This window comes from Plutella xylostella, chromosome 21 (assembly GCF_932276165.1).
Source record: "Plutella xylostella chromosome 21, ilPluXylo3.1, whole genome shotgun sequence".
NCBI lineage: Eukaryota > Metazoa > Arthropoda > Insecta > Lepidoptera > Plutellidae > Plutella > Plutella xylostella.
Genome location: NC_064001.1, coordinates 9,639,628 through 9,658,460, shown reverse-complemented (window position 1 = coordinate 9,658,460; position 18,833 = coordinate 9,639,628). Strand labels below are relative to the sequence as shown.

Genomic DNA, 18,833 nt, shown 5'->3' with positions numbered 1-18,833 from the left:
AGCTGGCAGCGCACGCTGGTGCTCAACAAGTTCCGCCTCGCCAAGAAACAGCTGGACCGGATACGGAAACTCAAGCAAGACAAGGCCATCGGTGATGCTGTCAAGTAAATGTTGAAGTATGAATGGTTTGTGTTGAAATCTTTTAACTTCTTGGTTGAGTTTAAAGGTGTATTTGTTGCTATTAGCTTGTCGGCGATAAACACTAGAGCTGGTTTATGGTTTGTCAGCGTGGTGAAAGGAGAAGCCAGTGAGATAAGTGGACAGTTGCTACCACTACCCCTACTCAGGGTGCATCCGACGTAGGTCTGCCCACCTCTATTATGGACACAGAACTACTATAATTACAGAGGACAGAGTACGACAACGATAACTTGTGGCTAATTCAAGAAAAAAGCGTGTATCGTTAATAATTATTGTTCTTTTATTCCATTCACTATTTGAACATTTGTTTATCCACGTTGTCAGGTACAGTCAACAACACAATATCTAAACGGTACATACAGTGGTCAAATAAAACATAACATTGTTTTGCACTGGGTACTGTGGAATACCGTCAGTTAAATTACGTAGGTGTAGCTTTGCGGGGAGTATAAGAAACTTACCGTAAGTATTGTTATTCAACTGAAGAGTTGAAATAATGATGGACTCCTGGTACATCAGTAGACAAATGGTTAGTTTCTTATACTACTGCTTTGGCTCTATGTAAGAAATAACAAAATCTATTTACAATAACATACATAGGAAGGCAGTAATTGCGCACTGCATTGTACAATAAGCCTGGAGTATTTTTCTATTATTAAATGTAGCGTAAAATGAAGACAAATGAATTGACTGCTCCGAATTAGTTTACTTTGTGTAAATCCGTGGCTACTGTTGTGAAATGGCACAAACCCTGCTATGGCTAACTGAGAGGGCCTCTGTATATATTTATTGAATGGTCCATGTATTAATGGCTTAAACTATAACACACAGGCATTTTAAATTAATTTACTATTTATATTCATAACAGTTCGTAAAATTGTTAATATTATCAAAAGGAATTATTGTTACAATACACTTACATACAGTTCTATTTCTAATACTTTACAATAGAATCGGCTGGTGAAAATTGTGCTTTATTTTCAATATAATCAGAAATAATTAGTTTTTAATCCAGATATTTTTATTTTTGTACCACTAATGGTCACTATATCCCATTCCACAGGGAAAGACATGGGATGGGAATTAAAGAACCCCTATAACATTCAAATAAGGGTAGTTTTTGTTTGTATCAGATGTCTTTCCCCAGTGAAATGGGATATAGTGATCGATAAGTTCAAACACAAAAAGACAGTGCAATAAAAAATAATAGAAAATACTTTAATAAAGTTCATAATTTACTAACAAATATCTACGTACAAATAGAATCTCGTGCATTTTGGATCGACATCTTCATAATATATTTGTATAATATGTATTTTGGAAGTCCTTAATCGACGTTGTACATAATAATATTATTCATTTAAATAGAATGAAATGGCCTCGAGCGTAGCTGCCGTATTTACAACAAGTTCTATAATCATTATAAATAAGAATACAAACGTTATTATAAGGCAATGGTAACCTAAAATGATGATGAATGTTAAAAGTGTATATTTGAATTTGATGTTAAAAGGTATAATTTATTATGGTACATCGAAACCTTAAGAAAATAAAATATTGGAATGATTTAACTAACTTATTTCAAGTTTATAATAAATTTATGATTGTAGCCGATTTAGTAAGGTGCAACGCCTATTTAATTATATTTTTGGTCTAAATTTTCAGCAAGACTCCATAACATATACATCTCAACATCCTAGAAATATCTTGATTTCGTTTAAAATATGGGATTATTTTACTAATCGTAATGCGCGCACCAATTTACATACATCATACACTATATTTAGTTTAAAATATATTCAATTCACATACAAAAATATACCAACAGTGTATACTTTGTTCTCTTCTAACATAAAGGTTAATTATACATAATATCGAAATATATAAAGCGAAAAATATGCATGAATTAGTATGACGTATTCCATATCGTATATTTAAAACATAATTTACACACATCTAATTATCTAATATTTGTATTCTTCATTATTTATATGTGTATCGTGTATGTATTAAATATGTTCAACAATTAATATTTAGTTATGACAAGAATCCAATAAACTAAGCAAGCTCTTGTTCGGGTTTTGGAGAAAATACTTAATTAATTTTTAATTTGACCCATGAACATAAAAAATGCGGACTCTTTTTTATCTTTAATTAATTTTTAATTTGACCCATGAACATAAAAAATGTGGACTCTTTTTTATCTATTACGCGAGAGCGATTTCACGCCACTATCAGAAATATACCGTACTCTGTCCGTCTTTTTTACATGCATGGTTTATCCATGACTCCATTCCAAAAATACCTATACTCTTAATACTTTTTCGCACGAATCCTGCTACATCTCGACTTCTCCCTTTTTGTCTTTCTTATCTCATAAATGTCACATTATAGTTACATGATTTTTATAACAATTTTTACCGTATTGAATGAAATAACAGCAAAACATCATAACCTGCAAACTAAGCACAGACAAAAAGAGAAAAAGCGCGGCAATCTTATCTTTTTAATCCGGCGCATTCAGTAAGGACTGTGAGTCCAGTAACTGGCTGGCATCGATCAGGCTGACCTGCATGGAGTCTAGAGCCCTGCTGTTGAGGTTGCTATGATCGTGGCTGAATGGGTAGAACCGTGAAACAACTGACGGTGGGTTCGCCTCGGTCGTTTCGGTGTCGCCGTTCGAATGCCTGTTGCTCATTATCGAAAGCGATTTGAGCTTTTCTTCTAGCCTCCGGATCTGTGGAATAAAGTATTTGTTTTAGATTTATTTCTTTAACTCTTTATTGTATTTATGGTTATTTTCAAACGATAAGCCCTTCCGCTTGCTATAACAAAGCAAGTGAAAGTCCTCTCCACCGTAAAGGAAAGGAGTACTTATTATGCTGAAGCTAATGAGAGAAGCTGTCCTTTTTCTATATTTTTCTATTAGATGTATCGAGTGTTCTTAACTTATAATAAAGCCTATAGTGAAGTACTGGGATCTCACAGCACCAGAAGAGCTCACCTCTTTCCCCAATTCATAAATTTAACACGTCCTAACTTATAAATATCTAAATAGAAATACCAGGACCACATAACACGCAAGCAACTCACCTCCTTCCTCACAGCGTAGTTGAACACATGGTACTGCACGATACCCACGGCGGGAGCATCAAGAGGGGTCAACCAGCGCTCGTAGCATTGCGACCAGAGCTCCATGGCCGCCACGGAGGTGCACGGTTGTAGACGCTGGAAGGTCTTGGCTTCTGGTGGGTGCGGGGACTTTGTCGGTGTTCGGGCTGTGGGAGGAATGGAAGTAGCTATAAGAATTGAGATAGCTTATATAGGTACGCAGTAGTGGTCTTTTATTTTGATTGCCAGAAGAATCTGAAAGATTAATATGAATTACGCCTGCTATAAGCCTCGTAAATTGCTAATACGCTGGAACCATAATAAATTATCTTCTATGTGATTACGTGGTGATGTCATACGCTTATAACAGCAAGTTTTCTGGCAACTATTGATCGCTAAGAGAGGTTTACGGTCTTTACGGCTCTACATATTTAACGTCGCGTATTCAACGTACATATTTATTTATTTGATTCGTCAACAAAGATTAGGTACATTACATTTCACAGTTCTATGAAATACCATATTAAGGTAGTGAGTTAGTGACCAACTTTACGAGGTGTAATGTAACATGTTACACAGCCAGCATTCGTGCAGTCAGTACGTAACGTTACGGGGAACCAGCGAGCAACAAGCCGATTTTAGAACACAGCGTTGCGTAACATGCTCGCTGGGAATGTTACATTACAGTCCGTAACGTTGGTTAGTTAACCCAACTTTAGAGAAGCTAGAGTCTCTACACATGCATTAAACAATTTTCAGCCCACATCTACTCACACAGCCTCTGCGTGGGCGTGCTAGCAGCCCGCTGCGGGGCGCGGGCGGCGGGGGGCGGGAACAGAGGGTTGTAGAACAACGCGATGTCGGCGTCCGAGAACTGCTCGCCCCAGTCCCAGACCGGGCGCCGGACGAAGTTCTGCTGGGGGTGGTGAGAGGAACGGTTATTTGGGACAGTGACAATATACAGGCTAAAAATATACAGGATGTTGCAAAAAGGGTATACTAAACCGAAAGTACGTGTGCAGCATGTTATATGTAAGCACGGAAATGAAATCAGAATGTCAGAATTCGCGATTTTAAATACATTTTCCAAACCAACTTTGTTGGTCACGTGACTTTATTACTGTAAACAAAAGAAAGAATAACATAAAATATTGCTGTCTAGAGCGTCAAAAAAGCACAAGATCAGCAAGTGCAGTAGACAATAAAGTAGTTGAAACCAAAACTGTGGGATTTCAGATGGCCCTTATAAGATTACCTCAGTCACCATTAGTAGAAATTTATTTACATTGTACACGTGAAATCATGAACCGAATATACTTTTTAGATCCCCTTGGAGATCTATTTATTCGTGAGTAATTTGATTTTAAATTATCACTTTGTAAGGCAACCCCTGTCATTTTATACAATAATCTTCCCTACCAGGAGCACATAACAAACCAGGCACTAACCTTATCCCTCAACAGCTCCCGATCCCTTGGGCAGTTAAACAGGAACGTGTCAAACAAATGATTATTCGTGCAGTCCCAAAGCGTGGTCAGATACGTCTCCGTAAACTCGAAGTCTGCCGGGAACTGCCTCTGGAGTTGCCAGACGCAGTCTAGGAATAGTAGGAATACTGGCGCTAGCTGTGATTGGACGAGAGGTTCCTTTGTGTCTTTGCCGTTGCCTGGTCTGGGTAGGCCTAGTCTGTGGATGAAAGAGGTGTCGAGTTAGAATACATAACTATATCTAACTAGCATATAACTATTTAAGGACGCGTTTTTTAAGATGTGGAAAATTTTCAAGAGTTTTTAAATCAATGGGTGGTCTCCGCTAAAAATGGTGAGATTCTGACATAATTTACGCTTTTGCAAATTACGAGGGCTACACCGAAAAGATCGGGAATAGAATACTTAGGAATAAATTAGAGTGAAACCTTTTTGGTGTATCAAATGTAGTGTTTTTTCAAACATAATTCCATTTTCGAATTTTAAAAAAAAGTAAAAAATAAAAGAGTATTGACCATTTGAATTTGACAAGTCGGTGTAAAAAATGGAGCTTACGCGGGAACATTTCCGTGCAATAATTTTTCACAACTTTCGTCGAGGTTTATCTCAAGAACAATGTCTCGCCGAGCTTGTTTCTATTTATAAACTTGAAGCACCAAGTAAAACGACTATATATCGTTGGTATTCTGAGTTTCGCCGTGGACGTTCCTCTCTTACCACAGTCCCTTCTACTGGTCGGCCAAAAACAGCGGTAACACAAGATAACATCGATGCTGTACGCCAGTTAATAAAAGAAGATAGACATGTGACATACGGAGCAGATTCGGGCTTCTCTCAGCATTGGTATGACAGCCATTCAAACCATTTTACATGAAGAACTGGGTGTCAAGAAGTTAGTTTCGCGCTGGGTGCCCCACCGTTTGACCGAGGAACAAAAGTCGGCTCGTGTTAATTGGTGTCGATCTGCTCTGCAACGGTTCAATGGAGGCAGTTCAAATGCTGATATCGTCTCTGGTGATGAATCGTGGATTTATTCATATGAGCCCGAAAGAAAACATCAATCGGCAGTTTGGGTCTTCGAAGGTGAGGTCAAGCCAACAAAAGTTATTCGCTCACGCAGCGTGTCGAAAAAAATGGTCGCTTCGTTTGTATCGAAAACTGGCCATGTGGCTACGATTCCATTACAAGAACAAAGGACGGTTACTGCTGATTGGTACACAACAGTTTGTTTGCCGGAAGTCGTAAGAGAACTTCGTAAAACTAACCCGAATCGTCGTATAATCCTTCACCACGATAATGCAAGCTCTCATACCGCTCGCAAAACAAGAACGTTTTTAAATATGGAAAACGTGGAGTTGATGGACCATCCTCCGTATAGCCCTGATCTGAGCCCCAATGATTATTTTACATTCCCAAGAATTAAAGATAGTAAAGTATTGTTTATTTGCATGAATATAGGTGTTACATAAGATGTTACATTAAAATGTCAATAAATAAAAAAAAATCACTATATTCTACCATGCAGGCATGCAAATATTATTATCTAATTACAATTATGTCACTATCAGTATAAAATTAAGATCATCAAATATTATTAATTATATATTATATTATTTCTAGTCAAAATTGTCGTCTAGGAACTCTTGCAAACTATAGTAGCATTTGCCTATTAGTAATTTCCTTAATGTTAGCTTGTACAAATGTGTATTATCTATATTTCTAATGCATTTAGGTAGCTTATTATATATTTTCGGAGCCATACCAAATATGCTCTTGCTAAACAGGGTGGTTGAGCGGACCGGAGCACACAATTTAGTGTCTCTTTTACTTCTAAGTTTATTGAACAGGTTTAAATTAGACCTAACGAATACGGCAGTTTCAAAGATATACAGTGATGGTAGGGTCAACACATTATATTTTTTAAAGTGTGGCACACAGCTGTCTGTTTGCTTCAGTTTACATATTGCCCTTATGCAACGTTTCTGCGCTTTAAATGCCATCTCTTTGTGAGTCGAGTTTCCCCAGAATATTATGCCATATCTTAGTGTAGAGGCCACAAATGCATGATATACTGCTAATAGGGCAGATAGACTGGCTATTTTAGCAAGCATGTATAGAGCATAGGAAAACTGACTAACTTTTTTACAAATTTGTTCTATCTGTGGCTTCCATGTTAAATGAGCGTCAATGTTTAGTCCTAAGAATTTTGTTTCATTTACTTCGTTAATTTTTTCATCATTATATTGAATGTCAAGTTTCTTATGTATTTTATTGTAATTGTTGGTAAATGTCATAATATGTGTTTTACTAAGATTGATAACAAGATTATTATGTTCAAGCCAATCGATAATAGTTCGTAGAGAGTTATTTATTTCTGTTTCATAGTTGTTTGGGTTTTGACATTCAGCGATCAAGGTGCTGTCATCCGCAAATAGGACCATAGGATGTGACACTGATTTAGGCAGATCATTTATATAAATGAGGAACAGTAATGGCCCTAATACACTACCTTGCGGTACACCATATTGCACTGTTCTAGGTTGTGAAGAATAATGAATTTCTGTTTTAGTTTTATGACATATTTTTGAGACCTGCGTTAGTTGTTGTCTGTTGTTTAGATAGCTTTTAATGAGTTCATATGAGTTCAGATATGCTACGTGGTCAACGGTTTAGCGGCCCAGAAGAGGCGGTCGAAGCTTACAAATCAGCTGTTTTGACAGTATCCACTTCAGACTGGAATTACTATTTCAATGATTGGTTTAATCGAATGAAAAAGTGCATTGAATGTCACGGAGACTACTTTGAAAAACAATAAAAGTAAATAATATTATGATATCTTTGTACTTTTTTCTATTCCCGATCATTTCGGTATCGCCCTCGTATGCTTTAATTTTTATCAACATCAAGATTCCAGACTAGATAAGATGTAAATAAGTTAAATATCCCACTCAGGCTTCAAAGGAAAGACCCAGAAACAAAGCATCCATCCTTCCAAGTACCAGGAGTGCATAGCACGGCAAGAGCAAACCCCATCTAAAAACACACATCACACCATCAGCTCTGATTGGCTAACCAACTGACCTATCACAGAAGGGGTGTCCTAAGGCCAGCCACTCCTTCTGCACCAGTGACTGGAAGCCGGTGATGGTCCTGAAGTGAGGGTCGACCAGTAGCTGCGTCAACGATGACACCACCGCACAGTAGTCTACGCCGTCACCTGGGGAAGTAATTATTATGATAAAACTGGAGAAAGACAAAGTAAGGGGACTGTTACCCAACGGCAACGTGTACCCCGTGTAAACATGGGGAGGCCTTTGCCCAGCAGTGGGACACTGAATAGGCTACTTAAAAAAAAAAAAATTGGATGAAAAGGTCCCCCACTCAGCACGTACCCTCGAGCACGACGACCGTGTCGTTGGCGGCGAGGTGCGCGGCGGCGTCGGCGGCGAGGCAGCAGCCCACGTGGCGCTATTAGTTAGAACATTTAGTTGAAAAGGTCCCCCGCTCAGCACGTACCCTCGAGCACGACGACCGTGTCGTTGGCGGCGAGGTGCGCGGCGGCGTCGGCGGCGGCGGCGAGGCAGCAGCCCACGTGCCGCAGCCAGCGCGACGAGTCCAGGTACGAGTAGTATTGCGAGTCTTGTGTCTGTGGGGATCAGTGAGAAGATAAGACGGTTTTACATTGGAAGGAGACTGCTGTGTCTGCTGAAGAAAAGGCCGCGGAATGTACGAACATAGTAAATACGCTAGACTGGACTGATGGTCTGTGGCCGTATTATTATTTATTTAGATAGGATTCATCCCATAATATAGGATCCTACTATTGAATAACCTATCGATAAGTGTCGTACACAGATATCCAGTAGTTGTTGAATAAAGCTGGTCGAGAACAGAATATTGTGATCGATAATTTAAATCCACGTGATCGAGTAATAACACCTCAGCTTTGACAGTTCAGAAATTAATAACTAAAGACGTTTGTAAACTAAACTATTACAAACGTCAAATCTCTTGGCGAGACAGATCAATCTTCAAGAGATTTGACGTCTGTAATAGTTAAAGTTAAATGGTGCAACCCACCCTAAAATCATCATCACAAATAACTGAACTACATAGATAGTCTACATACCCAGAACCCCTGCAGTGTAGTAGGTGTACATAGCTCCACTAGTTTCTTGTAGGAGGCGTGCAGCGCGGGCAGCGGCGGCAGGCTGTTGGGAGACGGCGCGCCGGGGACGCTGCCGAATAGGGAAATATATAGGTTATTTTATTATGTATATAACTGAAATAAATAAAATACTTATGGCTGATTTTTCAATGGTCAGACAAAAGTTATCTTGAGAATAATGCCGATGCTGTAGCGTCTGAATGTTTGTACAAGACAGTGATAGGAGCCGTTTTATTCCTCAGATATCATTTATCTGACTATTGAAAAATTAGCTCTCCCTATGTTGAGGGGTAATTTGGCTACATTACATTTCATTGTATACAACAAATCGGTAGAAAAACTTGTTAGAATTTCAATATGTAATATCTGTAAAACCCATAACCCTCAAAACGTGACAGGAATCATCTAAGCTGACGAGGTATAGCAGGCGGCATTTTATATTGTTTCTTTATCGAATTTTACTATAACGTAACAGTTACGTATAGAAACGTAGCTCACCTATTCCCACAGAGATATATCACGTGCGGAGGTGTTAGTTTGGGATGCGACCGTCGAACCTGCAAGAATACATTAATGTTTTAATAAACAAAAGAACACTCATGTCCTTTATTTAGATTCTCATGACTGATTATGTTAGTGTTACAGAATTCCGTACCTACAGTAATCTAACGTTGTAGGTCCAGGAAGACTAACGAGGGTCTCAACAAATCTCCTTTATCCCCCACAATTTAAATAAAATCTAGAATTCAGCATATGAGATGTGTCAGTAAATAAATAAGTGATAAATAAAGTAAAATAAATGTTCTAACCTGTTCTAAATAAACACTCTCAGTGGTGGCCGAGCTGTCGGTAGGCAGTAACTCTCCGCTCCTCAACAACGCAGCGCCTTCCGGTCGCCCCCACACCCATATAGGGACTCTGCCTGATCTGTAAGAAATAAATATCACTTTTATTATACTTGATCCGGCTTTGAAGACCTTATTTGATTTATTTATAAATCATGGCAGAACAAAATAACAGTCACCTGCATTGCATGCATTTTTAACGAATTATGAGGATTCGGAGAGCACCATTGCCGCAATAGACCAATATCGGCTGAGTGGCATAGCAATTGCATCGCCTGATTTTAACACATTTAGCAGCAAACGAACCTTAAAGTGTCGTCTGATTACGTGATTATTAGTACCTGTATTGAAAATAAATTAAACATGGTTTTTGTGCCTAAGAATATACCAGGACACCATAAACCACAAAAGTTCTTACCGGAAATGCCTAGCGCTCTCCATCAAGCTATAATCCAGTACTGAGTTGGGCACTATGAGCGTCTCTCCTGCCGTCAACATGAAGGCGTCGGAGGTTCCGTTGATGCACGTGATCCGCCAGTGGGGGCACTCGCACCGCTCGAGCTCGCGCTTCCAATCTCCGGGCCTGGAATGATAAGTGAATGTTTAGTTTTTTTAATAAAATTAGTTATAGTAATATTTTATGTAAGTATATTTTAGACATTTTTCAGCAACCCATAGTATTTAAAAAATTGACACTTATGAAATGATCTGGAGACTAGGGCTGCATAAAAGCTAAGAACTCACGTCACAAACATTTTAAGGTCGTGCAGCAGGGTGCATGTCGCTTGGGAAACGTGTGGAGAAGTACCAGGAAAGCATAAACGCTAAGGACTCACGTGACAAACATGTTGAGGTCGTGCGGCAGGGTCGGGTAGTAGAGGTCCCGGCACTCGAACGCAAACAGCAAGTCGTGTCGCTTCGGGAACGCGTGGTGGAGCAACGCCATGGCCACGGTTCGACCCTTGCCAACCGCCGCTTGCCCGAAACTGAAGTTTAGCACTAGCATGTTCTGTGGAATGGGGGTTAGAAGGTTAGATTACAATACAGGGTGTCTCATCAAATAGAGTAATTACAGAACCAAGAGGTCATTATCAAACCCATCAATCATCAAGTAAAATAAATAAATATAAAAAACACTAGAGCTGGATCAGTAAATCAATCGACCACGTGGTGAACAACCTATAGGTTTACAACTGGCAATCTGATCACATATTCTTTTAACGTTTACTGCATTCATCGGAAGGTTACTTTTGTATTGGCGGGAAAATCGAAATGCTATATTATTATCTTGCATAAACACTGAGGCTTTTCCGTATTTTCAGATCGTGGTCGTATAATTGTAGATGCATTTCATATTTATATTGCTTTTTGCGCTAGGTTTACTTGAGCTATGTGTTCATGCATGGTGCGAATATTTGAAATCCTAGGCTAGACATAACAGTTTATTTCAATGTGACATGTAAAAGAACTCAGTGTCTGATTCGATAAAAGATAGATAAGATAGTGAGGTTATTTGAAGCACCTATCCAAATGTTTACTTTCATCGAGAATTAATACGGACGATATCTACCTACATTTTATATGCCCCTGGTATTTTGTTATCATAGGAAATAGGAGCTGATAATAAGTTTTGAAGGAATGTTTAGTTCTTGAAGTTAAGGAATGCGCTTTATTTAACAAGTTACATAGGTAGTAGTACCAATATACGAATAACAAGGTTAATCAAGTTCAATATGCCTTAGCTATTAAGTCAACCTACTATAGGACACCATAACGTGTGCAGCACTCACCTTACAAACAACTTGTAGCCCTTTGACCTTCTTGGGCATTTCCCCCGTAGGCACCAGTATTCTCCTGGCGCGGACCGGGCTGGTCGCGCCGTCGGTCAAGTAGATAGCGCCCACGGCTGTTAGCGGGATGTCATGAGGCCCTAGTAGGAAGTTGCGCTGACCGCTTTCCTGTAGGAAGCGAAATAGGTCAGAATACGGATAACCTGCTAGATAACTGAGGAGTATTGAACTATTGACAGTTGTCGGTGCAAATTGTGTATTTGCATTGGTGTTGTGTGAGAATGTGGGAAGCCAACCCGGTTCAAAATTGGGTGGTTAAAAAAACAAAAAGTAAAGAAAAACATTCACAAAAAAATCACATAAAATACCCGATACTCACTTCCTGTGCAAAATCGAGAGGAACAAACGAGAGCTCGGACTCTTTGCCTGCCACCATAGGTATCATGAAAGAGGTTTCTTCTATCGAGGAATCACCTTTCTCCTGTGTGGTTGGGATTTATTAGGGGTACATTAAACTTGTCTTTTCACATTTCCCAGAGAAAGCCAAAAAGCGCCCAAAACGTTTTTATCACAATGTGTTTTTCTACCATTTTAGAATAACTGTACCAGTATGGAGTGCATGATACACCAAGAGAAAACAAAGCCCCAATAAAAATCACACAAAAAAACAACACAACAAAACCACCACCACCAAAACCGCCACCACGCAAGTACCAGGCGCCCAGGACAAGCCAAGAGGTCACTCACATCGTTCGTATTCGCTTCGAGAGGCACGAAGGACAACTTGTAGTTGGTGACGAAGAGGCTGCCGAATCTACCGCGGTCGTGATGCCGCTGGCTGAGCGGCGTAAGCATCACCACATTGTGAGCTGCCCCGACCACCACCTCTCCTGTAACAATATTATGCGTGTGAACATTTGGAACCCTTTGACCTAACTTTAGAATGGTGACTAAATCTTTTGTCTTCTAGGGGTTTCTTAACCCTAGTTTTCTAGATGATTTGGCAATAGATGTTACATGATGTTTATTATTCTGGTGCTCTTCACGCCTATTTACGTTCCGCCTTGCAGGGCGACCATATCTAACAGTAAGAATTTAAGACAATAGACCTCGCGCACACCAGCGAGTTTGGTAAAGAAAATTATAAACAAGAATGAAGTTTATAATAATTTCAGCCATCATAAATTCAGAGCTATTTTAAAAGACCTCTACAACCTACCTCTAAGCCATAACAAAGTACATAAGTTAACAGTTTAAGCGTAATTTTAATGAAGAATGGTAGTCATTATTATTTATAAAAGTTTTTCGGCACATACGTCGAATGCTAGACCATACGCATGACGTGACCGGGTGATGCGTAAGAGCAATGATATCAACACAATTAATTATAATTTTAATGCGACGTCATTGACCGTGGGCGTACACCGCTTACTTTATACCTATTATCTGGCGTTTTAGTAGTGTTTATGTTATTTACTGGAACTGTAAATAAACATAACAACTTGTGCACTGTTCCAATAATAGCCCTGAAAGACTGTCACATGGTAAATACCTACCTAAAATTTAAATATCTCAAGCGATTATGATCATCGAATGATCTGATGGTACTGGTGGTTGCCATCCCGATGGTCATGGGTCTTCCCTATTAGTAAGTCGTGCCAGTCTAAATATCACTGTTGTTGTAGTCCTATGGCACCCCAGAGGTGCAGAGGGTCTCCACTAACGACAGTCACTTCCGCCTATTTTCGGCAGTACTTGCCTCGCGCTCAAGCTAAGGCCAGCGGTTCGTAACTGGCTATATTGTACTAATAAATAAATTTATCATTAAAATGGAAGCGATTGTGATCTCGCCTGGGAGTGGCGAAACTTTGCATTGTGCGTGTGAAGTAATGCCCCGTCCATTGTACACAAGTACTTTATTGTATATCTGATTGTGACTGGTACTATATGTTTAGTAGAGTAAATAATGTAGGTACATCTGTTTTCTGTTACTTCATACATTGTACATGGCTGACCGATTGATCTATCTTGCACGAAATACACTTCGCTCTTGAGGCTGCGCGATGTGAGTGAGCTCGATGCAAAAGTTTTGTCATGTCTTAATTGCGCCCCGTGCTATAGGAGGAGGGTCACACTCTATCGCATTGCTACGCTGAGAAGGTTCGGGGCCGCTGAATCAATGTGTACCTAAGTTATTTCGAGCAAGACTATTTTAAGTCGTATCGTCTTAGGTCTTCCGTCACATTGGTCTATAAGGGTGTGATGAATCAGACAATGCTCTACCTCCTATGCATAGCGTGACCCATTGATATAGGCACTAAGGTCAAGATGCCCAATTTGCTTTTATTTGCGATGTTTCTTACCCAACGGATGGTTTCTCTTCCTGACCTTCGTGAAGGTTCGAGATCGCCGAGAGAGAAGCTCGTAACCTTCACAGTTTGCGTGTACACAAACTTACATTATCAAACATTTAAGTATCTAACATTGCCACGATTCCTTCAACTACAGATACTTTTGATTTTGATTCATGTAAATAAAAAACCAATATGTATGGTACATAGTTATTAGGAATAAAATAAAAAAGCACACACCTCTCCTAAGGACACCCATGGTTTACCGACAGCACACAGTAACTGAACCCTACAAGCACTTCCTTCCGAACCTACAATACACGACACGACGACGTATAAGGGAAACAGTTACGTTATTTGACTTGCATACGTAATTTAGTGTTAGGTGCTGTGACAACACAAAGTTATAAAAACAATAATTCCTCGTGATATTATTTATTTATTTTATTTATTTATTTTATTTATTTCAACTGGAACACCAGCAGCTTATACAACTAACATTTTTAAGACAGACATTAAAATTATAATTTCGTTATACAAGCCAATTAAAGGTGTACACAACATTCTTAAATTATCAATGACAACTTAAAATAAAAATTTACATAAAATTAACAATTTTTTAAGTTAAATAAAATATATAAAAGGTTTTTCTAAGTACTAAGTACAGAGATCACAGTATGAACACAAATATTTTTATACTTTAAATCTAAAACAAACAATTAGGTAGGTACCTAAGTACTAAGAACATTTTTGCATACATTGAATTTTTTTCTTAAAATAATAATAGGAATCGTGAAAAATGTCAAGATTATTATCCAATTTGTTGCTATAAATGTTATGAAGATCACATAGCCTATTTACTGGTGAATGTGAGCCTAAATTTGTACGCGGTTTAGGTCCACACATTAGTTTTTTAATTGGGTACCTCGGATATTTGAAAGGAATTGGGAAGGAAATACTCTCAAGAAGATCAGGACAGTCTATAAGATTATTGATAATTTTATAAAGAAATAAAAGGTCGTGGGTTTCTCGTCTATTGCGTAATGATTTCATGTTAAAAAAAGTTAAGCGGTGATCATACGGAGATTTATGAGACACATTAGAAGAGATAAAGGCAAGATGACGGGTAAAGGCTCTCTGTATAGATTCAATACGATGTGAGTTGGCTGCATAAGAAGGAGACTTTATGGGATAATTCACTAATATAACTAACCAGATTTGTTTCGACTGAGCGACCCTTCCTAAATCCATGTTGTGATTTACTTAACGCATGATCTAGATTTTTTGTAAGAATTGGACAAACGATAGCTTCAAATAGTTTAGCAAAACAGGACAGGATAGAAATAGGTCTGTAGTTTTTTACTAAGGTGATATCACCTTTTTTATGTATCGGGGTAATTCTAGCTCTTTTCCACTCTGTCGGAAAATGACCATCTTGTAAAGATTTATTAAATATAATGCACAATGGGAGGGCTAAGGCTGTGGCGCACCGTTTTACAAGTAACGGATGAATGCCGTCCGGACCTGCTGATTGAGATGCATTTAGTTTATTAATATATTTAATTATTACTCTTTCAGTTATTCCGTAGTTAATATTGGTAGTTATAGGGGTAATGGAGTTACTGTTATTAGTTCTGGCAGAGGAAGAGGATTTTTTGTTATAGATGTTAGAAAAATGAGTAGCAAAAAGATTAGATATGTCTGTTGTGTTGTTACCAATTAGGTTATTGAGATGCATCACTGTAGGTATAGTCGAGGCTCCTTTACGTTTGTCCTTTACATAACGCCAAAAAGCTTTGGGATTAGAATGCATTTCATTCTCCAGTCTACGCTTATAGTCAGAGTAGCAATTATCTAACAGTTTATGACATCGGCTACGCAGTAATTCATATTCAAATTTGTCTCTAGGGTTTTTAAACTTTTTGTATTTGTTTCTTAACTTGTTTTGTTCAGCTAGCAGACATATTAGTTGTTTGGTGAACCATGGAGGATATCTTGACATTCTTCTGGTTCGTTTGGGTACAAATTTATCAATAGCAGAGATTAACCTATCCTTAAGTATACAAACCATAGAATCTACATTATCACAGTTAGAGAATTCGGAATGCCAGTCGGTAGAGTTTAGTTCTAAATTAATACTATCAAAGTCAGCCTTATAGTAGTTGAGTGTGGGGCGTTCATTAGATTTTAAATATTGAAGACCAGTAAGTGGAAAGTTTAGTAACAAACCAGGATGTAGTTTATCTAATTTGCTTAAATTTTCAAGTGGAACTGTGTTTTCTAGATTACTTATATTACTAAGAATGAGATCTAAGATTTTATCATCAATATTGTGAGTGGTATTTATTTGGTGTAAGTTATTAGCATTAATAAAATCAACTAAAGCGTAACCTAAGTTATTGCTATAATTATTAGGAACCATATGTTGAGGTTTGGACTCCAGTTAATAAAACTTAAATTAAAATCGCCAACTATAATAACATCATTAGTATTATTAATAACATTATTGGCATTATCTAGAAAAGTGTTAAGTGTATTAATTTTTACGGGCGGAGGGAGATATACAGCGCAAATTGTAATTTTTCTAACAATACTATTTATTTTTATGATGCATGATACCCCTACGTATTATTATGTCCACACATAAATATTATATTTTTATGGATTATAGGTGGAAACGAGGCATTTTTTTACTTCTTCTTTGGAAAATGGAAAACGAACTAAACATTATTTTACATGTGGAGTTGTTGAAGTTTTGTACAAAAAAAAATGGACTAAAGAATAAACATGTTTGACTCAAATGTGAGCCTTATGACTTCTGGATAGCTTTTATTAACATCTTGTTTTGCGCATCTTGCGACCCATGCTAGGTATGTTGCTAATGTTACAATCATTTGAATAATAATACATACACTTACTTGCTTACCCGCCGCGAGCTTTGCTTCGTCCTAGAATGTTTGTTCTTCCCTTAAAGCTTTCTTTAAGGGAAGGAAGGGAGAACTTTTTCTCTTGTCCCTAAGGATTTTTAGGAGAAGATACTGTCTGTAAGTATATTTTATATGCCAGTTTTTTTTTTTATGGTGAATATTTTAAAACTTTTGTTTGTATTGAGTGTATGTAGACTATGTAGTGACCAAAAGTATAACAACCCATATTAACTTACCATTTAATAGTTTCGGTGTCACCTCTTGCAAGGCTCCATTCTTCTCTGCATTATTCTGGAACCAATCAAATAATAATTTTATTGCCATTTACTAGACTATAATATATATAAAATATAAATAATTGTTGATGCAAAGATTATTAAAAAGAATAAATGTGTCTTTCTTTCTTTCCTTTCTAAAAACAAGAAGAAAGTTCATTAAAAACTTCACATACAAGTTACATATGCACAGATTTTGACTCATCCTTACTATAAAGGAGTTTAAATAAGGTTTAACCTTTGTAAAGCCAAAATGTGGTTCCATGTGCGGTTTCCCAGTATACATGGTGTTAAGAGTGTTACTAGGACTATATAGTATAATGGAACAAATTGAAAAATATCATAACTTCTGTTTGAAAAGTTTTTTTTTCTAACACTGTTGAACCTACTTTCTACTTAGAATCTAGAAGGTATTTCCATTTCTGATAGTTTTTAAATTAAATTCCAATATTGTATAGTCTTAAAGAGATGCTGGAGGTGGTATATCCCCATGCAAAGGGAGGATACTCCGACAAGACTAGGTGGTGTGATACTAAATAAACTTCATTTCAGCTCAGATGATTCCTGTGACATTATGGAGTCCTTTTTAGTTTTACAGGTTTAAAGATATCCCATGATGAAAATCCATAGATTTTGTCAAATAATTACTGTATGGCTAAGTAGTGTTTATTTAAATAATATCAAAATAACTATATCTAGCTATATACAATACAGTACAATTTATTAAAATAAAGAATTAATTAATCAAATAATCCACCCCGGGTCATTCCTGGCTCAAAGGTACCCATTATGCTGGCAGCATTACCTCGCTGTATAGCCAGCGAGGGTCTGGAGCGACAATCATGACTGTATAGCTTGTATGCAATGAAAAGTAAATTAATTGACACAAATTTTGCAATAGTATTTGTATGTAATTCAGAAGATTGTTACCAGTCACACAAATCATCCTAGCTTTAGCTAGGTCACAAGGAATAGTGTAGTTTTATTTATTTATATTATTACTTCATTAAAATAAACATTTAAGTGTACCTAGTGATTTGCAGAGCAGGCTAGATTATATTGACTACTGATATAGGGAGAAAATACACTGCATTTAACTATTTAAAATATGTTTTTTACTCTTTTAGTACTTACTAAATACTATTTATTTAACTGTTTTGTGTTCTTACCTTGGGAGATACATTGATGTAGCTCTTGAAATTCTGGACCAACTTTTTCTCATTCATTGTTATCAACAAGGTCTGTTATATTGACCCACTTTTAACCTTAGTTAACACAATTTACACTTACACGGTTGTAGAGACAAGTAAACTGTATTGAGTAGAAGGTATGAAATAATTGAATTATCATTTATCGTCATGATACTGAGAAGAATTCACATGGAAATGATAACATTCGTCACCTCCACAGCTAAGCTTCTATTATGCAAGTTCTCCATAAGTAGGGCCTGTTTTGTTGATTGTGAAGAATAGCAATAAGATGAAACTATGTTTATCATGCCAGAAATTACACAAGGAACACTATTTCACATGATAAACAGTAAAATAATTTGTTATAAATTTTTACACACAATCAACGCGACGACAGATTACCAACAGTGTTGCCAGAATTAAAAAATATTATGACATCGCTATAAAGTTCAGAGACTCATTCTGATGACCATAATAAATACGTTGCTACTAAATGTTGACGACCACATTTAGGGCAGACAACGCACATGAGAACTACATACTGTGAT

General features: G+C 37.5%; 1 protein-coding gene across 2 annotated transcripts; it reads right to left on the bottom strand.

The window, feature by feature from the left end:
* Positions 1–400: 400 nt before the first annotated feature.
* Positions 401–18,692, bottom strand: LOC105385606 (myotubularin-related protein 10-B). Of its 2 annotated transcripts, XM_048628511.1 has the most exons (16): positions 18,265–18,692; positions 17,057–17,111; positions 12,290–12,432; positions 11,922–12,023; positions 11,543–11,710; positions 10,589–10,761; positions 10,171–10,335; positions 9,717–9,834; positions 9,406–9,464; positions 8,869–8,977; positions 8,256–8,385; positions 7,821–7,956; positions 4,701–4,938; positions 4,027–4,168; positions 3,235–3,419; positions 401–2,878 (listed from the first exon to the last, which is right to left on the bottom strand). In XM_048628511.1, the coding sequence occupies exons 1-16, from the start codon at positions 18,319–18,321 to the stop codon at positions 2,648–2,650; spliced, it is 2,211 nt and encodes a 736-aa protein (XP_048484468.1). In that variant the 5' UTR covers positions 18,322–18,692; the 3' UTR covers positions 401–2,647. The 2 variants fall into 2 exon arrangements, with proteins under 2 accessions (XP_048484468.1, XP_048484469.1); XM_048628512.1 differs by lacking the exon at positions 11,922–12,023.
* Between the last annotated feature and the right edge of the window lie 141 nt (positions 18,693–18,833).